A 16,883-nucleotide genomic window follows, 5' to 3' on the forward strand; every position below is an offset into this window, starting at 1 on the left:
AAACTAAAAGCTACACCATAAAAATAAGCTTTTCGTATGAAAACAAAGATTTTTAAAGGTAATCATTTTCTACAGTGCAATCCAGGAAACGTACCTACAATATCAATGTGGAAGTAGTATGTAAATTCTGAAAACTTTGTGGTGTACTATATTAGCAGAGTAACAACTCTGGATACCGTTACCAAAGATAAAGGAATCTGAATTGGATCAGCCAAGCCACAGTTTGCTTTACTTGAAATGCTATTCACCACTTTCAAATAATATCATACAAGTAATCACTGTGGTTTGAAACATTTACTGCCAAACTGCAGAGAGAAAAAATCACAGCAGCTCATCTTATGGCCCTAAAATCCAATAAACACAAGTTCTTCGTTTACTAAGTTCTTCATGTGTCTTATGCCTAACAAACTTCCTTTTTCCAACAGCCTACTTACAAATTATGCTAGCTGAATGGCACTGATAAAGGGACCTCTGATATTTACAGCACACTGGAAATTTAGCACCAAACCATCTGAACTTGTTCAAAACAAGTCTTCTCACTTAAAGTGGCCAAGCTTAGGAGACTTCTACAGGAGCAGATAATATTGAAAATGAAAAGGTGTTACAGATCTCTTCCAACCTGTATGTAATCATATGAGTAACAACAATCTGAAGACCTTTCTAGCAAGCCACTGACTTTTTACTTTGTGTACAGCATCATGACAGAGCCTGAGGAACCTGAACTCTTCAGTAGTTTAGAAAGTTCTGAGAACATCAAGAGCTAACAATGAAACTGCACATAACATGCTGTTGTGTTTCTACAGATTGACAAAAAAAAGTCTTACATTTTTACAGAACAAACTTCCCATACAGAAGTTTGAACCAAGTATATTACTTTTGATATTGTATCTCATGCAAGCAATGGTAGTTTTTAAAGTCTGCCTTCTCTTAACAATCATCATGATTTCTACTGGCATTATATCAGTAAGACACCTGGAATCTTTTTAAGGCTTTTTAGACTCATTTACTTCATTGTTCTGAGCTACGGAGTTAACCATCTTCACTGGACCAGAACCTAGAACCCTACTTTCCAAATGCCATATATAAAGCTCTGTTGGAAACTGTTAGTGACCACCTAGCCAAGTCCTATCCTAAGTTAAACTCTATTAACTATTACTAATAGTTACTAGCTTTAATAATGAGAAAAATTACATTATTGGACTTTTATATCTCCCTGATATTTTGGCTATTCTGTATTTAAAAAGTTGGACTGTTCAGCTCCTGGCAAATTTGGTGAAAAGTGTAAGCTGCAAAGCAGAAAATTCCCAAGCAAAAATTAACAGATAAATTGTAGATCAGAAACCCTGAAGCTCTGTGGCACATCCATGCTGCCAAAATTCAAATTCTTAAACAACAGATTTGGGATGCAGTGACCTCACCGGATACTGTGTCTATTGGGAATTATAAGCGGAATTGTTCTTTGTTCAAAAATAGTAATTCTCCACCTAAAGACATTTTTATACGTACAGGAGAAACTCGGTTTATTAACATTTCAGTTTATTTATTCATTCAAGTTTGTCATGCTGAAAAATACTTCTAGAAATAGAGCAAAACCTGTGCTACACCCCTTAGGAGATAGATGCCTAGTTATCTCATGAACAAAGCAGTTAAACTTCCCGCCCTCTCTCAGCAGCTGGGTTTGCACCAAGGGAATGACTGGCCCCACTTTGGGAGAGCGGGAGGCAGCCCTTACCTGGGCGAGGTCTGGGCTGGCAACATGCTGCTGGCAGGGGCACTAGCACCCAGGTCATCAACGGGAGATGTGCATACCGGCTTGCTGGAGGCAAACTCCAAGGCATACTGCAGGACATCTACCAAGGGGAATCGTTTAGGACCAGAACCATAGCTTAAATATCTGTTAACCATAAAATGTATTAATGCCATGACTCACATATACAAAACAAAAAAAAAAAATTTCTGGTTGACTGCCATTAAACAAAGCAAGCCTTTCCTAGCATGTTTCATGCATTACAATCACTGTACTTATATACAGTTTCCAAGGAAAAGAGTAAAACAAGAGAAATACAGAAGGGAAATCTAGAGCAAATAACAACACACAAAGTGTACAGTTTAAAGGAGTTTTCTATGTAGCCCATAATATATGCATTTACACAGTTATCTATAGTACCGTTCTAATCTCTGTTGTAAAACTGTAAGGTACTCTTTGAGTCTCTTGATTTCGTCCCGTTTAATTCTTGTTATTTCTCTGTTTTTATGCATATACCTGTAAAACATGAAATTTAGAAAGAGGTGTCAGTCCATAGTATCCCAACACTGAAACAGAGGTCTGTACCCATCAGCCATACTGCTTAGTGCTAACAAAAACTCATGCTCTCTAGAGCCAGCAACATATTAAGCAGTAGAACAAAACTGAGAAAAAAAATGGTAAACCCATTGAGCCTTCTCTCCCACAACTTTCAGAAGGTGCTTCTTTGCAGTGTCAAAAGCTCTGTTCATACCATGGATGACAAACACGTATTAGGAAGCTTCTAAATTAAGTGGTTTAAGTAGCAGCCAGAGTAATACTCCTATTTCATTATTTAGGCTCACAAATAACATTCAGTATCTAACTGAAAGCCATCATGGTATTTCACCTCTCCACATAAACTGCATGCACTGATGCTTAGAATCCTCTTCAAACCACACAGTCTATCTGGAACACCATGAAATATTTGACTTCTCACCCTCTTTCCCAAATGGATCCATAAACAGTGTGCTTTTTCCACAATATTTTGCCCATGTACACAATGACCTAGCAATCAAAGACTGAAGTGCAAGCAGGTTTTGGTACAAAGCAGCAGTGTGTCTTAAAATTGTCATCTATGTGTATTTTCTGAAACACATAAAACCCATGAAAATTTTAACCTGTCTAGCTAGAACATAAATTTACTGTGATTTAATCAAGTATAAGATGCACCAGCAACTTTACCAAACTCATGAGATTAAATTTATATTCATACTAGGACTTTGATAATATTATACTGTACCTGTCCAGATACAAAATTGGAGGAAATTCTAATTTGTTGTGTATCTTCTCTGGTCTCCCCAAAGCCTGATTAAACTCAAATCTTGATAGCTCAAAAGTTAAGACAGGAGGAAGCTCAGTGAACCAGTGCTGAACAAAAGAAAAACAGAAAACCCCATAATGAATGCCTTCCAATAGCAGAACTTTAGTAATATTGGTACAATACCTGGAGACTGACATAGCTATGGGAGAAACTGGGTTTAGAGGGTGGATCAGCATAAGCTTTCCAAAGTTCCCATCTTTCCCCTTCACTGTAAACAGAGACCATTTGTCACCCATGATGCATCAGAGCTTTTTAACTCATCTATCACAATTTGCATTAAAGCAGAGTAGACAGGAAGGCTTCTTCCTTTCACATTTGTCTCGCTTGTCCTAAAAGCAACCTATGGTTGAACCTGCCTTGCCAACTGTACTGTTCTCTTTTAACTCTCCAATGCCACTGAAAGGGTTGTTTACACTTTATCAAGTGCTTTTCCCAGTAGTCCCCTCAGACTCAACCTTCTGACCCTTTCATTCACCTGACATCACTCAAAGTTTCTAATGACCTCATCTGAAGCAGGACCACCCTTGTCTGGGCTGGGTCAGACAAGCTCCCTCAGCACTGTAAAACCAATACTTCTTGAAATCTCCTCCATACTAACAATTTCTCCTTAAGTTTCTGCTCATGTCTCTAATCACTGCTAACCCATCCATGGACCAACCTTATCCTGGTTTTCTTTGAGTATTCAATAGAGGTCTATCCTAGGTCTTCATTTCTTTACTTATGTCATTTGTTTCTCAACAAGACAAATTCAGCTCCAATTCCAGCATTAGAGTTCCTTTCTTCTCTCCCAATTCTGCAACATAAAACCCAGTCTATGCTTTTAACACATTTTTTGATGTCTAACCATCAACTCAAGCTTTGCCAATTGCTGCAGACACCGTTGACACATATTTCTGACATCAGTGCTCATAGCCTAGAGGTGGCGTTTGACTTGGGGCTCACTTCAAGCTCATATCCAGCCAAATATCTGGAATAGCCTTTTCACACAATACCTCCAAGAAAGCCTTTCTTCCAGTGCTCACAGCTAAAATTTGGGTCCAGGTTCTCATCACTCCACACCTCAGGGCACGGTTTCCTCTCTTCTCCCGTTACCTGGCATTAGTGCCCGTAGTCTTGTCACACTAACAGACTTCCAGGATGTTGCTGAATTCTCCCAGTTTACTGCCTTATAGCACCACTTCTCTCACCAGTTTACATGCAAAGTGAGCTGCCTTCCAATTTCTTGCCTATATCAACTTCCACTAACCACCTTTTCAGTTTTAAAGAAGTCAGTCATGACTCCTCTCTTGCAACAACTTCACACAGCAGTAAACTTCAATGTTAAAGTCAGCAAAGCTACAATTACAACCCTTCTCCCTAAACCCCTTTTATTGCAAGATCCCCAAAACACTTAACAATGACTAAGATGCTGATGTGCTGTTCAACCACCATGATATAGACAAACATTATCTCATTTACCCCCACACTCCTAAGTTCAAGTATGTGCATTGACCTCCATCTTCTCTTGAATTTGGATTTGAGTTCCTTGGGAAAGGGCATATCTTTTTTTCTGTTCGTACATTAGCTTGCTTACACCCTACTCCAGGACAGAGGCTTTTAGGCATCATGATAATAATAAGAATGATTATAATAATGAACAAGCTAAATACCTCATTAGAGCCAATGGTGGGAACAAGGGGAAAAAAAAAAAAAAAAAAAAAAAAAAAAAATTTCAGGATCTTTCAACAAATGCAACTACCACATTAATATTACTCTCTTTAAGCTTTGATATCTACCAGCTCAGATGAATGTTACTTTAAGTCTTTCTTCAGTGGAGACAGACTCACTAAAACTACAAGAAATTCAGCTTCCTTCAGTATTTCCAAACCTTCCAATGCACTGTAACATCTTGGAGGCATTATGCTTAAACATAACTACCAACAGCAGCAATCACTATAAATAAATTACTTCAGGGAAATGTAACCAGTTTACTTGGCCCTGGTAATAATGCAGTAATATTTTTCTAAATTAGGACTTAACACATTACATTTCTTGTTTTGTCACTGTTGTCAATCTGTCATATGACTATTTCACTTCCATTTCCACATGCTAAGAAGGCAAGCCGATTAAAACCCTGACAGTTTCACAGAACTCAAAGCTTAACACTCCAGACCTGAACATGACTATCCTTCTGTTCCCCATAGTTTCCTGACATTGCAGGTTAAAAAAAAACCCTTCAAAAACAAAACCAAACCCCAAGTCTGACATTTTTAGTCAAGCATTTATAACTGAACCGACATTTTATTCATGAATGCACACAGGTTTTAACTGCAAGACAACCTTCAGTCTATAAAATGAACAACTGTGCTCTTGTAGTAGGTACACCAAGATTGCACCTTTCATAAACTGAACTTGGGATTGTACCAAGATATTTACAAGAATTTTTGTTTCTCCCAGTTTTATTTTAGGAAACATGCTCATTGTAAGACAACATTTCTACAAGTGCTAGAATAAAAAAAAAATTGAAACATCATATGAAAGAACACCACATCCAGTAAGATGTGTAAATACATATGAAAATTCTTGTTAGTTAATATTTGATCAACAATAGCTGACCAGAAAAAGGGATTGCAAAAGGGATGACATAAAACTTATGTTGATTAACACAGTATTGGAAATAGAACTTCAGACTGGAAGATGATTTCAATGTGCATCACTAGGCTTGGTAATTAAGCTCTGTGTGTATACCGATATGATTAAAGAAAACAAAATTTCATTATAGCAAAAGACTGACATCAAGGAAGACGCTATACCTGAACATCTTACTTAAGTAGAAGCAGCCTCCTAAGATTTCACAGAAGAACTTTGATGAAACATGAACAACTGTTTAAGGAGAAAGTAGCTCAGCCTTCACAGACAATGGGTATTCCTGTACTTCCACATCAATAACCCACAGGTTATTAGAGAGAGCTCTGCCAGAGAAGAATGCTGGGCATACACATGCATGCCAGCAGTAAGAGGGGACGTTTCAGAGGACACTCTCTTGATTCTATAACCACCACTGGTCCAACTACATCTTTTCCCTCACCTGTGACTTCTGCACAAGTAATCTCATTTGTAACCTCATCCCAACACCATACACTGCATAACCCACTTCTTAGCAGGACTCCATCAGAATTCCTCCACCCATGCTTCAAGCATGCTCTGACATTTGGCAGCCTCCTGCTCTAGCAAGAGCTGTCCTGAAAGGAACAGCAGCCCAAAGAGCAAGTATTTTCTGTCCACCACAACAAGCAAAAAGGAGAATTGCCCACTGTAGGGGGAAAAGAGGAGGATGCTGGGAAATATCAGTAAAAAGGGGAGAGGAGAAGGCAGCTAGGGTGCTGAGGAATTACAAGACAGAGGCACAAAGGAATAACAATGCTCAAACACACAGCTCATGGTTGCTGTTTACAGCACAGGGCAGGCAACTCATAGCAGTGGTCAGCTACCACAGGACATTATATCCATGACCTCTCTGGAGATCAAGTATCAGTAACAGGTGGGAACCACCCTGTGCCAAATCACTGTATGTGTTTAATTGTGCCAGCTTTTAATAAGCATGAACTTCCTATCTTATGAAAAATCCAAAAAGATTATACTCTGGATACTTCAAAAGAGATATGAACCTGCAAATTAACATTCCAATTACGCCAGACATCAGAACCTGCACAGAAGCAAGTCACAGAAAACCACCATGAACTGCAATGAAAAATAAAGAGCACTACAACAATATCCTGAGAATAGCCCACAGGAGTACTTAACTCACCTCCTGACCAGACTTTGCAGAGTTTTCTGAATGGAGAGATTCAATTTCCCCTTCAATCATTGCAGCTTCTAGGCACTCATGCAGATCTTTAAAGCCATTAACCTGGAGTGGATACTGGCCAAACATTTCTGTGTTTTCAAATTTTTTACCTTCACAAGAAAAAATTAAACAACTGAGGTTTTAGGAACAAACTTTTACCTTTAAAAAGCCATAACAATCCTAGGTAACCTGACCTAGTCTACAACACCTACATTTTCTTATTGAACAATTCAATTATATGTATGAAAACAACTTACTGAAAAAAGTCTTGTGAACATAATATTGAGAAGTACTGTATTTTCCTCTTCAGCCTGTTTTTTATACTGGTTTTGCATCTACTAGTAATAAGCAAAACTCAAAATTACTTGGCACCACAGATGTATGGGAATTTTTACACATATAAATCAAAGTCCTCCTCCTGCAAATAGCAGCTTAGTAATACAACCCTACATTGTATCAGCAAAGTCAGTGGAATTGCTGGTATGAAATAGCCCTTCATATAATTACATTTTGCAAAACTAAACCACAAGAGAGAACATTCATGATTTCTGTCCTGAAAACGAGATCATTTGGCTAACAGTGCACAAAGACATAAGCTCAAACATGAGGAGAAATACGGGCAACAAATGATTTCAATCTACAATTTAAATATATTTCATCCTAAAGACAATACCAAGTCTTCTTACATCCACCAGTTTATTTCCATTGATTTGGTTTTTACATCTCTCCTCAGTTAAGATGAGAATGTAAAGGATAGCCAAACGCAAAGGAGCACCAATGCTAGCTAGTAGCAAGAAATCTGCAGAATGGTTTTGAAATTTGACAAGTCATATACACTGTTCCATGCCAAGGAACAAACCAGAAGCCACTTTAGAGATTATAGGTGCTTCATTCAGACACATCTCAGGAGACATTCACTCTCAGGACAGTGGACAGAATCACCAACATTAAAAATAATTTCATAACTGATAACCTCCTGGAAATAGAGAACCCTACAATTCTGACGATCTACTCATTACATGCAGGTAAGCTAAAGGGAAGCTTGTTGTACAGTCTCTTCCTCCTCAGTACTCTTTCTGACACTGCTCTTGAAGAGATTTTCACTAACTTGTTTTCAATGAACTGTAGTTTTAAGAGGCAATGTTATCCATACCAGTATTTTTGCTCAGCATTTCACCCTAATTCCTAGTGCAATTAAGTACATACACTTGGCTCTTGAAAGTCATCAAAACAGTCTTTCTGGACTACTGCAGCTCTCTATATTTACCTTCAGTGTCATATTTTCAGGACAAACCTTCTGTCACAGACTGAACCCATATTCTCAAAGTATACTTCTGCAGAAGTAGCTAAAATGCTGTGACTTCATCATTCACCTGTGTACTTACACAAGCACTTAACAGACACAAGCATAGAAGCCCAAGTAAATTCAGATGCATACCTTCAAGTACACCTACTGCTAGAAATCGTCCATAGAACAACTCCACCATTGGGTTCTTTGGTTTCTCTCCATCCCTGAAAGCAGAAAACATGGGGGGGGGCGGGGGGGGCAGATCAAACACAAAGCTACGAACTCTTATAAAACTATGAGCAGAATATTCTGAATTACAGTATTGCTGCCTATTTTACTCAGTTACTGTTTGTCTAGTTTTGTACTTTCCTCTGATGACAATAACAATGATTCAAATATTTGCAATAAGCATATTCTGAAAATTAAGTTTCAGAAGTGCTTCATTCTAGGAAAATTTATGTAAATCAATTTTAAGTGGTCGAATTGTACAAAACCCTCGTAAAAACTATTTCCTGCAATACTCTAGAAACAATTATGTATTCAAAAGACAGTGTACAGATGTTCACTTATACAAACGATGAGTATTTACTTCTGAGAAAAGAAACAGGAGCAAGGTTTTGAAGTATTTAAACTACAGTACTGAAAAGCAAAACTGCATTCAAATGAAAAAAGCCTAATTGGTTATGTACAAAACATATGTGTACTCTTTAAATACTTTGGAATTCATTCAGCGAGATTTCTAACATAAAATAAGAAGGTGAAAAAAGGCAATTCATGAAAAGTAGAAGGTATCGCACATATGGAAAAAACACACTTGAACTAAAACAAGCTACTGAGTTGGATCTTTTTCAGCCAAGCAGTGCGAAGTGATTTTTGGTTGTTTAGTTTGCCTTTTCTCACCAAAACATATAATGTACAGAGCTAGAAAAATATCTTACCTCTCTTCTTCAGCTTTAATTTGGAAGGCATCTTCTAGCCAATCTAATAATTTGTGTGTAAATTCACTAACATCTTGCTGTTGGAAAATACAAAATGATCAGTGTATGTCCACATATCTAACAGAACACAATGAAGTGTCACCTTACAAGATCAATATAGCAGTATTCCCCCCCACAAGAGCTCCAAAAATCACACTGTGTCTAAGAATATGCCATGATTGGGGTTTTTTATGGGTGGCTCTTAGACAACACTAAGGCTCTGGTGGTCCTCAGCCATTACACTGTCCTGTGATCTTTATTACTTGGGCTCAGCTTTCATATCACACTAGTCCGAAGGCATCTTATGAATCCCATTGTTCAAACCCTTTGGTATCTAACAAATGGTGACTAACATTACTTTCACAGAGCGCTAAACTCAGCATGCTGTTGTAATTAAACACCTTAGCAACATAACCTCAGGTGGGAAAAAATAAAGCATCTGAAGAAAAAAAAAAGTGTTTCTCAGAAAAGCCCACTATGATTTAGGCAAGAATCCTGAATATGAGTATTAGGACCCTCCAAACCAATATCTACACAGACAAATAGTATACTAAGATTGTACCAGCCCTGAATGTACTGTTAGATCAGAAGAATAAAGCTCCTTCAAAAAAACAGTCTTAGAAGCTAAACTAAACCCTAAAAGCAAGAATGTGGAACTACTAGTTTCTAAAATAATAGGGAGAAAGTGTACTGAATAAAACAGTCACTCTATCTGTAATCTTAGTTTTCTTTTTAATACAAGTGACTAGGGATCACATAATATTGTAGAAAAAACTCAAAGAACGTGATAATCGGAAGTTTCTTTTCTGTGTACATTCTGAATGTCCATTAAGTATTTCCTAATGCCAGATGACCACATGAAAACATACCTAAGCTTGAATGAAAATACAAAGAAATTACCTGCTGGGAATCATTTGATTTAAAAGCATCTTTAAGGATTTCAACTGCTCTTGATGGGTCAACATATTTTCTCTTTGAACCAACCAGAAGTGCAAACAGGTACCTCAGTTCACGCATGAAAGGCAGATTCCTGTGTTCCTGTATTTGAAGAATAATTAAAAATATTTAACAAAGTGGTAACCAAAAAAAAAAAAAAAAAAAAAAAAAAAAAAACCACCAAACAAAAAAAAACACCACAAAACCACCACTTCACAGAAGTGTTACTCATGAACCGAGCATATACCCAACCAATCATTATATTCTATAAGCTTACTTGTAGTACTACCAAGGTCGTGTTGCATACTTTTTACTTGTCAGTTTTACAAAATAATGTCATTTTCTAGGAAGATAATTACATTTCAGAAACTGAAAGCTCCCTGAAAGCACATCTAGATGTGGCTGTTTGACTTGAAATGAGGCTGAATGGACAAGCAGAAAAACTGAGTTGCATTTAAGACAGAACTGCTGTTCCAAAGAATTACAAAGCCTTAAGTAATACACTGCAACAATATGCATTTATTTTTATTGCTGTACATGTAGCAGAATTTCTGGTGAGTTTACACACTGACTAGTACCTTTCTAAGCTTATTTTTTTCTGAATATGAAATTTATAAGGTATACACAAATCATTATTATTTCTTATGATAGAAGTAAGAGAAAGAGCCTGTCCTCCTTTCTACTCCCCCCTTTTTTAAAGCACAGTTCATGAGGAATATGAGTTCTTTTTCTGCTTTCCAGTAGAGAAGCAGAAGAAATACTTTCTGCCTGTTTAATGAAAAGCAAGTAAACTGAAACACAAATCTGTCATACCATAGATTAAGACAAAGATTACAAATGCTGTGGAGATTGGGTATCACTCATACTCCTGAGTAGACAGTTGACAAATACTTCTGAAATTAAAAGCCATGTAATATCCACTCATATTTAGAACAAAGTATCATTCAAAGGCAGCACAGATGTTAGATGCTGGTCAAACTGGAATTACTTGGTGACAAACTATTTCACATGCTCAAACAACAGACTTGTTTAGTCGCTCCTGTGTCAATCCAGCATGCATAAATCTTCTTGTACATAAAGTCTGTTTTATTTCAGCTTTAAAAACTGTGCGTGGTGAACTAGAACATGCTCCGCATAATACCTAAAAAATACTTCTAGTCACGTAAACTCCTAAGTTTTACTTGCTCATCTAGTTCACCTTGCAAAACACCTGCCAATTATAAAGTGTTCACAAAAAAGCTGACTTCATGAAATGTCACCCTAATTCAGCATTAAATCATCGTAACCTCATAAAATCAGTCTCCCATTTATGTATTTAAAGCACTTTCCCACAACAAAACAGGGAAACAAATTGTGAAAGTGATTCTTTTTCTACTCTTTTCATAAACTGATCTATTAAAAATGAATAGAATTTCAAGATTTGGATCGATCTATTTTATTAAGATACTTCAATACCAGTGATAATATATATGCATAATATACACGATTGACCACAGAATACCCTAGGTGTCACCTTCCTTTTGTTAAATCTGAAGTACATAGGCAGTGAGTATTATTACATTACTTACCCAAATTTATACTATTAATTAGGCTGAGTTTTAAGCACACTTGTAGCTTTAGGTTGAACAACTGGCTATTGATGTCAGTAGGATTACTCAGAGGAAGTATCTCTGTAAAAGTTCTCTAAAACTAGAAAAATCCTTCTTGTTTTTTTTAGAAAGCTCGATTTAATGCATTACGCATGATCCTTGGCCAGATTATGTGGCACTACCACAACAAACAGTGCTTCTAACTAAACAAAGCCTAAAATCTTCAGAAGGACGTGAGCCAGTCCCCAAAACAAGGTACACAATTCCACAAAGGACTTGCACAGTAAAACAAAAGAAATACTAATGCAATCACAGCACAGCATATGACCAATTTTAAAGCATACTATAAAGATGCACCAGTACAAAAGAAAGATTAAAATAAATTTTGAAATAAAAACTATATGGGAAGTTCATCATCGAAAACATTCTCTATTTTATCACCTATCCTGCCTACATAAATAATTTCTTAATACACTGATGTTGGAACAATTTATGATTAAGAAATGCTTCTAAAGCAATCTACATATTTAATACATAGCAAACATTCATTATTCTCAATCAGTATCCCAGGTCACTGGCATAACAATAATGTTCAAACAGGGGGAAGGATGTGGCAACCTGTAGCACAGTAACCCACTTCCTTTGATAATAAAACACCTGAAGGTACTGTCGAGGCCAAATATTTTTGCTGAACACAGAGAGACCAGCTAAAAAGATCTGTTCATACAACAGCAAGAAGAAAACTGGGAGAGGAAAGAATCTGCAGCAACTACAGAGAACAGTATCTGTTCTACAGAAGGAAGCTGAGGAATACACTGAGGAAAAAAAATAATTTCACATTAAAAAGAAAAAAAACAGATTGGAGGTTTTAAGTGTATGGCCAAGTTTAAAATCCAGAACAAAGTCCAATTAGCTGAGGTAAACAATGTGGTGTTGTTTGTTTGGGGGCTTTTTTAAAGTCAAAGTTTATACCAATGACTTCTGGATTAAACTTTTTACATGCCAAACTGTTAACAGTATTTGGATTCAATGTATTGATAGGAAAAAACACCACCACCCCCCTATGCAATATTCCCTGAAGTACAACCTCACAATTTAATTCTAAATCAAGATATTTTCATGACCCTAACATTAAACTCTAATTTCCACTAACTGGAAGAACAACAAGATGTCAACAGAAGTGTTGAAAATCTGGGATTATTAAAACTTGGTCTTTATTAGCTAGGAAATTTGATCCTAGGGAATGTCAGTTACATACAGTGCTTAATACTAGGTTACAAATAAAAAAAAAACAAAACAAAGTTGAGAGTTTTAAAACAAACAAGCAGATGGAAGTAAGTTTCAGGACTTTTTTGTCAATTGGTATCTTACATTAAAGCTTTAAATCAATTTGCCTCTACTTGCCTTCACCTTATAAAGAAATAAAAACAGCATATTTGGGGACATGCATTCCTCCTATTTGTTTAAGTTCCAATTAGTGAAGCAATCTTGTTGAAGATTAAACTTTTAGAACAATATAGAAAAACTATGCTTAGGTCAAGAAAGACGTTCTTTGTAGATGTTAAAGCCAAAGGCATCCCTAATCAGAAGAACAAGTAGATAGCAGTCTTTGAGCAAGGACATCCCAGAGCCATTAAACCTTGCAGAAGGTACACTGCCAATTGGCAAGCAGGCCCAAGGTCCGTGTACCCTTAGCTAAACTACAAAAGTCACACCTATAGGTCAAGATGACCCTTGCCCAGGTGAAGACCCTTCCCCTGAGCATGCATAGTAGTATAAGTATTGTGTTGGCAGTATTATAATTGTATGTAAACTGCTAATCAATCATCTCAGAGGGGATGGACTTGAAAAATTACTAACTCTGCAAGTTTTGTGTATAAATATAGTGTGAATATAGTTGGTGTGAATACAGTCTCGTTGGTGTGCTTGATTTGTGGGAAACCACTGAGCACCTAGGCTTGCACAACTCTAAAATAAATAAGAAATGTCTCTCCCGAGAGTGTGATTATTGACCTATTATACACTGGGTGACAAATCTGCTTTTTGGATAATAATGTATTTTCCTAAATTCTCCCGAAAAACATATTTCAACACTATTTTCAGCTGTAGATAAAACAGCTAAGTACATCAATTAATAATGTTATTTCATTCTGAAGTTTAAGTTAACAAAGGAAAGGATACAAACTACTGTCAGACATTCTTACCAGCAGGCTTGCAGAAAGCAAGTTTTCTGCACAAAACCATAGACTTGCTTGCTGTCACACCATTTCACACAGACTTAATATTGTCTGCAATGGTCAGAATTTCTAAGAAATAGAACTTTAGAATTGCTAAAGAAATTCGGTTGCTAGTGTCAATGCTTGGGCAAGACACTTTTCAAAGACAACAGCTTATTACTATATTGCATATCACCTCTTGGGTGCCAACTGCTTTTTATGACCTAAAAAATGAAGGTAAAGAACCCTGAGTACTGGAGGGTACTACTATAACAAATTATATGTCAAATAATGGTTACTAGGCAGAAAGTCAATCTAAAACTAAAAAAATAAACATTTACTTCAGTACAACTCTTTAGTAAAGCATGATTTCATTATGTCTGTCTTACCAAAATACATTGTCCCATCACCCTCTTGTGCTATGTTCCTAATACTACTCATTTTGTATTTGCACATCATCTCATGATCTACTGCAAACATTTTTTCCTAAAACCCCCCTAGTGACAACTTGCTTTTTGTCTCACTGAACATTCAACTTCCCTTTTATGGTACATACCTAGAAGTTTAGAAAAAAGACACGATCTTTTCTATGTCTGTCTTCTTTTGTTTTTTTAATTACAGGTCTTACTTTTCCTAGTGAACATTCCAGTCAAGCCTAAAGTGCCAAACAACTAAGAACAGGCCAACAACACACTCCCTTTTTAAAAATCCAAAAGAAAGAGGCGAAAGGCAATAGTCCAATTTCTGGATATAGAAGAATTCACTGCTCTGTAAGCCCTTGCTAAAAATCAGGACATTGAGTGCCTTTGTGCTTCATACAGCCACTTTCTCTTCCAATTTCTTCCTCTCTATTTCATAACATAGAAACCAAGGTGCCCTCATGCATCCTTCCGCAGAGGACATCACGAAGGAAGAAAAATTGGTCTGTTTTATCCCTCGGTCTATGACCATTCCTCTTTGACAGCCTGAGGTCACAAGAAACCTGAGCTCCCCCACTTCCCAATCTCATACCAGAATAAACATGGGAAAATTTATGCTTACAAATCACCTCATGAAAAGGTCAGAAGAGACAAGTTAATAACCAAAAGCTTAATCTCAGATTGTGAGAAATTAACATCCCCAAAAACCAGTGAAGTGGCCAGGCCAACACTGACAATGCTGCTGGCAAAGCTAACAGATCAAAAACATGCAGGTAACCAAAAAGCATGCCCGTAGCTGCACAGAGTGAGGGAACTCGAATAAAATATATTTGCTAACACAAGCTACGTTCACATTAGAAATGCTCGCCTACTAGCAGCAGTGCTGCTACAGCTTGTGTCAGCAAAGCCTTTCCACTGAACCTGGTCTAAGCAGCAGTACATGGTGCAAACTCTGTCGTGTCCCTCAACACCCTCCCCTCTACTCTACTGTGAGGCTAGCATTTTTTTATGCAAGATCCATAATAGGAAGCTCAGAGAAATGTTAACTGGTACCTGTAAAATCCATGCTAATTTGAACTAGAGAACAGTGCAAAATTCGATTCCAAGAGAGAAATGCTCTTATCAGCCGCCAGGGGAAGTTAGCTTCAAATTTTACCTTTTGGTTTCGGGGCAAGTCTTGAGCATTTGCAGGAGGATTGAAATTCAAAACTAGTCTTCGAAATTCCAGTAGGTTAAATAATGACTGAAAAGAAAAAAAATTTAAAAGGTTTTAAGTACTTCTACAAACAATAAAAAAATTTTTCCAAATGTGCCTCAGTGAAATGAAATATGCAATACTGAGGTTTCATTTCAGAAGGTACATTATTTCACTTACCTTTGCTAAACATATTTTCACCAGAAGACAGACATTTTTGCCAAGAAAACATCATAATCAACAGAAAACTTCTTTACACTTAAACACATAAATAGAACAATAATTTTTGATAATAGGTAAATTACTTTTTACAACAACTTTATTAGTTGTTTAACTGTCAGTTTTCACATTGACATTAAAGCCTATTTAGACATGTAAAATTCAGTAGCCCCTCTATCATCTACCTCCTCAGTGCAGAGAAAGTACATTTTTGCATATGCAACTTAAATCCACTTGCAATTACCTGTACTTTTAAAATTCTGTCCACTTCTCCCATTATTATAGGATCTGAATGATATACATTAGAGTAAGGAAACTGGGTTATACATCTTTGCAGGTAAGTTCCAGCTGATAACATTCTATTTTACAAATAGGTCTGTCTACAGGCACACCCACTGTCTAACAACACTGTAAGAACCCCACAGTGTAACACATAGCCTGGAACCAAGAGAATACAAGAAAAAGATGACTCTGGGTTGCAAAAATAGAAGTCAAAAGCAGAGGGTGAGAACTGAAGTCCTCAACATTTGTGTAACTGCATCGTTGCTTTTCTGTACAGGCAGAAAGTACTTTAGTTAAAGGTTTACTTCATTGCCACAGACTAGTACTTTGATGAAGAAAGGGTAGCAGAAAAGGTCTAAAGTATTTTAAACTTTAAACATCAGAGAAACACAGGAAAGATTTGTCGTCTTGCTCATACCCTTTCGCTTTACAATCTGTACTACAATATGGGAATGAAAGGTCTCACACAAGGCAGGGCAGAAAATGGGAATTTTAGTGTAAGGATAATGCTAGTAAAGTCGTGCATTACAAAAATAACAAGAACAATGACAACAGACAGGCTTAAAAACACAATTACAAACACATTACTCCAAAATGATCCTACCTCTTTACAATGGAATTTATCCACCAAACAACAAAAATCCTAGTGAGGTCAATCAGAGTTTTAACTCTGACATTGCTCCTTCACACTTGAAAGGAAAACACAACCTATAGCCTTCCCACTCACAGTCCATTCTCAACACAATCTAAACATAAAAAGGCACCAAATCTGAGCACCTTGCAAATTCCTGGCAGGAAAGCAGATTTTTGCAAGGGCCTAATCTGAACA

General features: G+C 36.9%; 1 protein-coding gene across 3 annotated transcripts in view; it reads right to left on the reverse strand.

Annotated features, from left to right (window-relative positions):
* USP25 (ubiquitin specific peptidase 25) overlaps positions 1–16,883 on the reverse strand; it is a 72,726-nt gene that overhangs the window by 26,043 nt on the left and 29,800 nt on the right. For 2 of the 3 annotated variants that reach the window (XM_026847969.1, XM_026847984.1), the window contains exons 5-12: positions 15,515–15,601; positions 10,099–10,236; positions 9,160–9,236; positions 8,372–8,445; positions 6,895–7,043; positions 3,027–3,154; positions 2,168–2,263; positions 1,733–1,894 (exon numbers count right to left, since the gene is read on the reverse strand). In XM_026847969.1, coding sequence (XP_026703770.1) covers positions 1,733–1,894; positions 2,168–2,263; positions 3,027–3,154; positions 6,895–7,043; positions 8,372–8,445; positions 9,160–9,236; positions 10,099–10,215 — 803 coding nt within the window. In that variant the 5' untranslated portion in view covers positions 10,216–10,236; positions 15,515–15,601. Of the gene's footprint in view, positions 1–1,732; positions 1,895–2,167; positions 2,264–3,026; positions 3,155–6,894; positions 7,044–8,368; positions 8,446–9,159; positions 9,237–10,098; positions 10,237–15,514; positions 15,602–16,883 lie in introns of those variants that run through there. The other variant, XM_026847976.1, reaches the window with a different exon arrangement.

The sequence above is a fragment of the Athene cunicularia genome, assembly GCF_003259725.1.
Source record: "Athene cunicularia isolate RWA chromosome 1 unlocalized genomic scaffold, athCun1 chr1_part1, whole genome shotgun sequence".
Classification (NCBI taxonomy): Eukaryota; Metazoa; Chordata; class Aves; order Strigiformes; family Strigidae; genus Athene; species Athene cunicularia.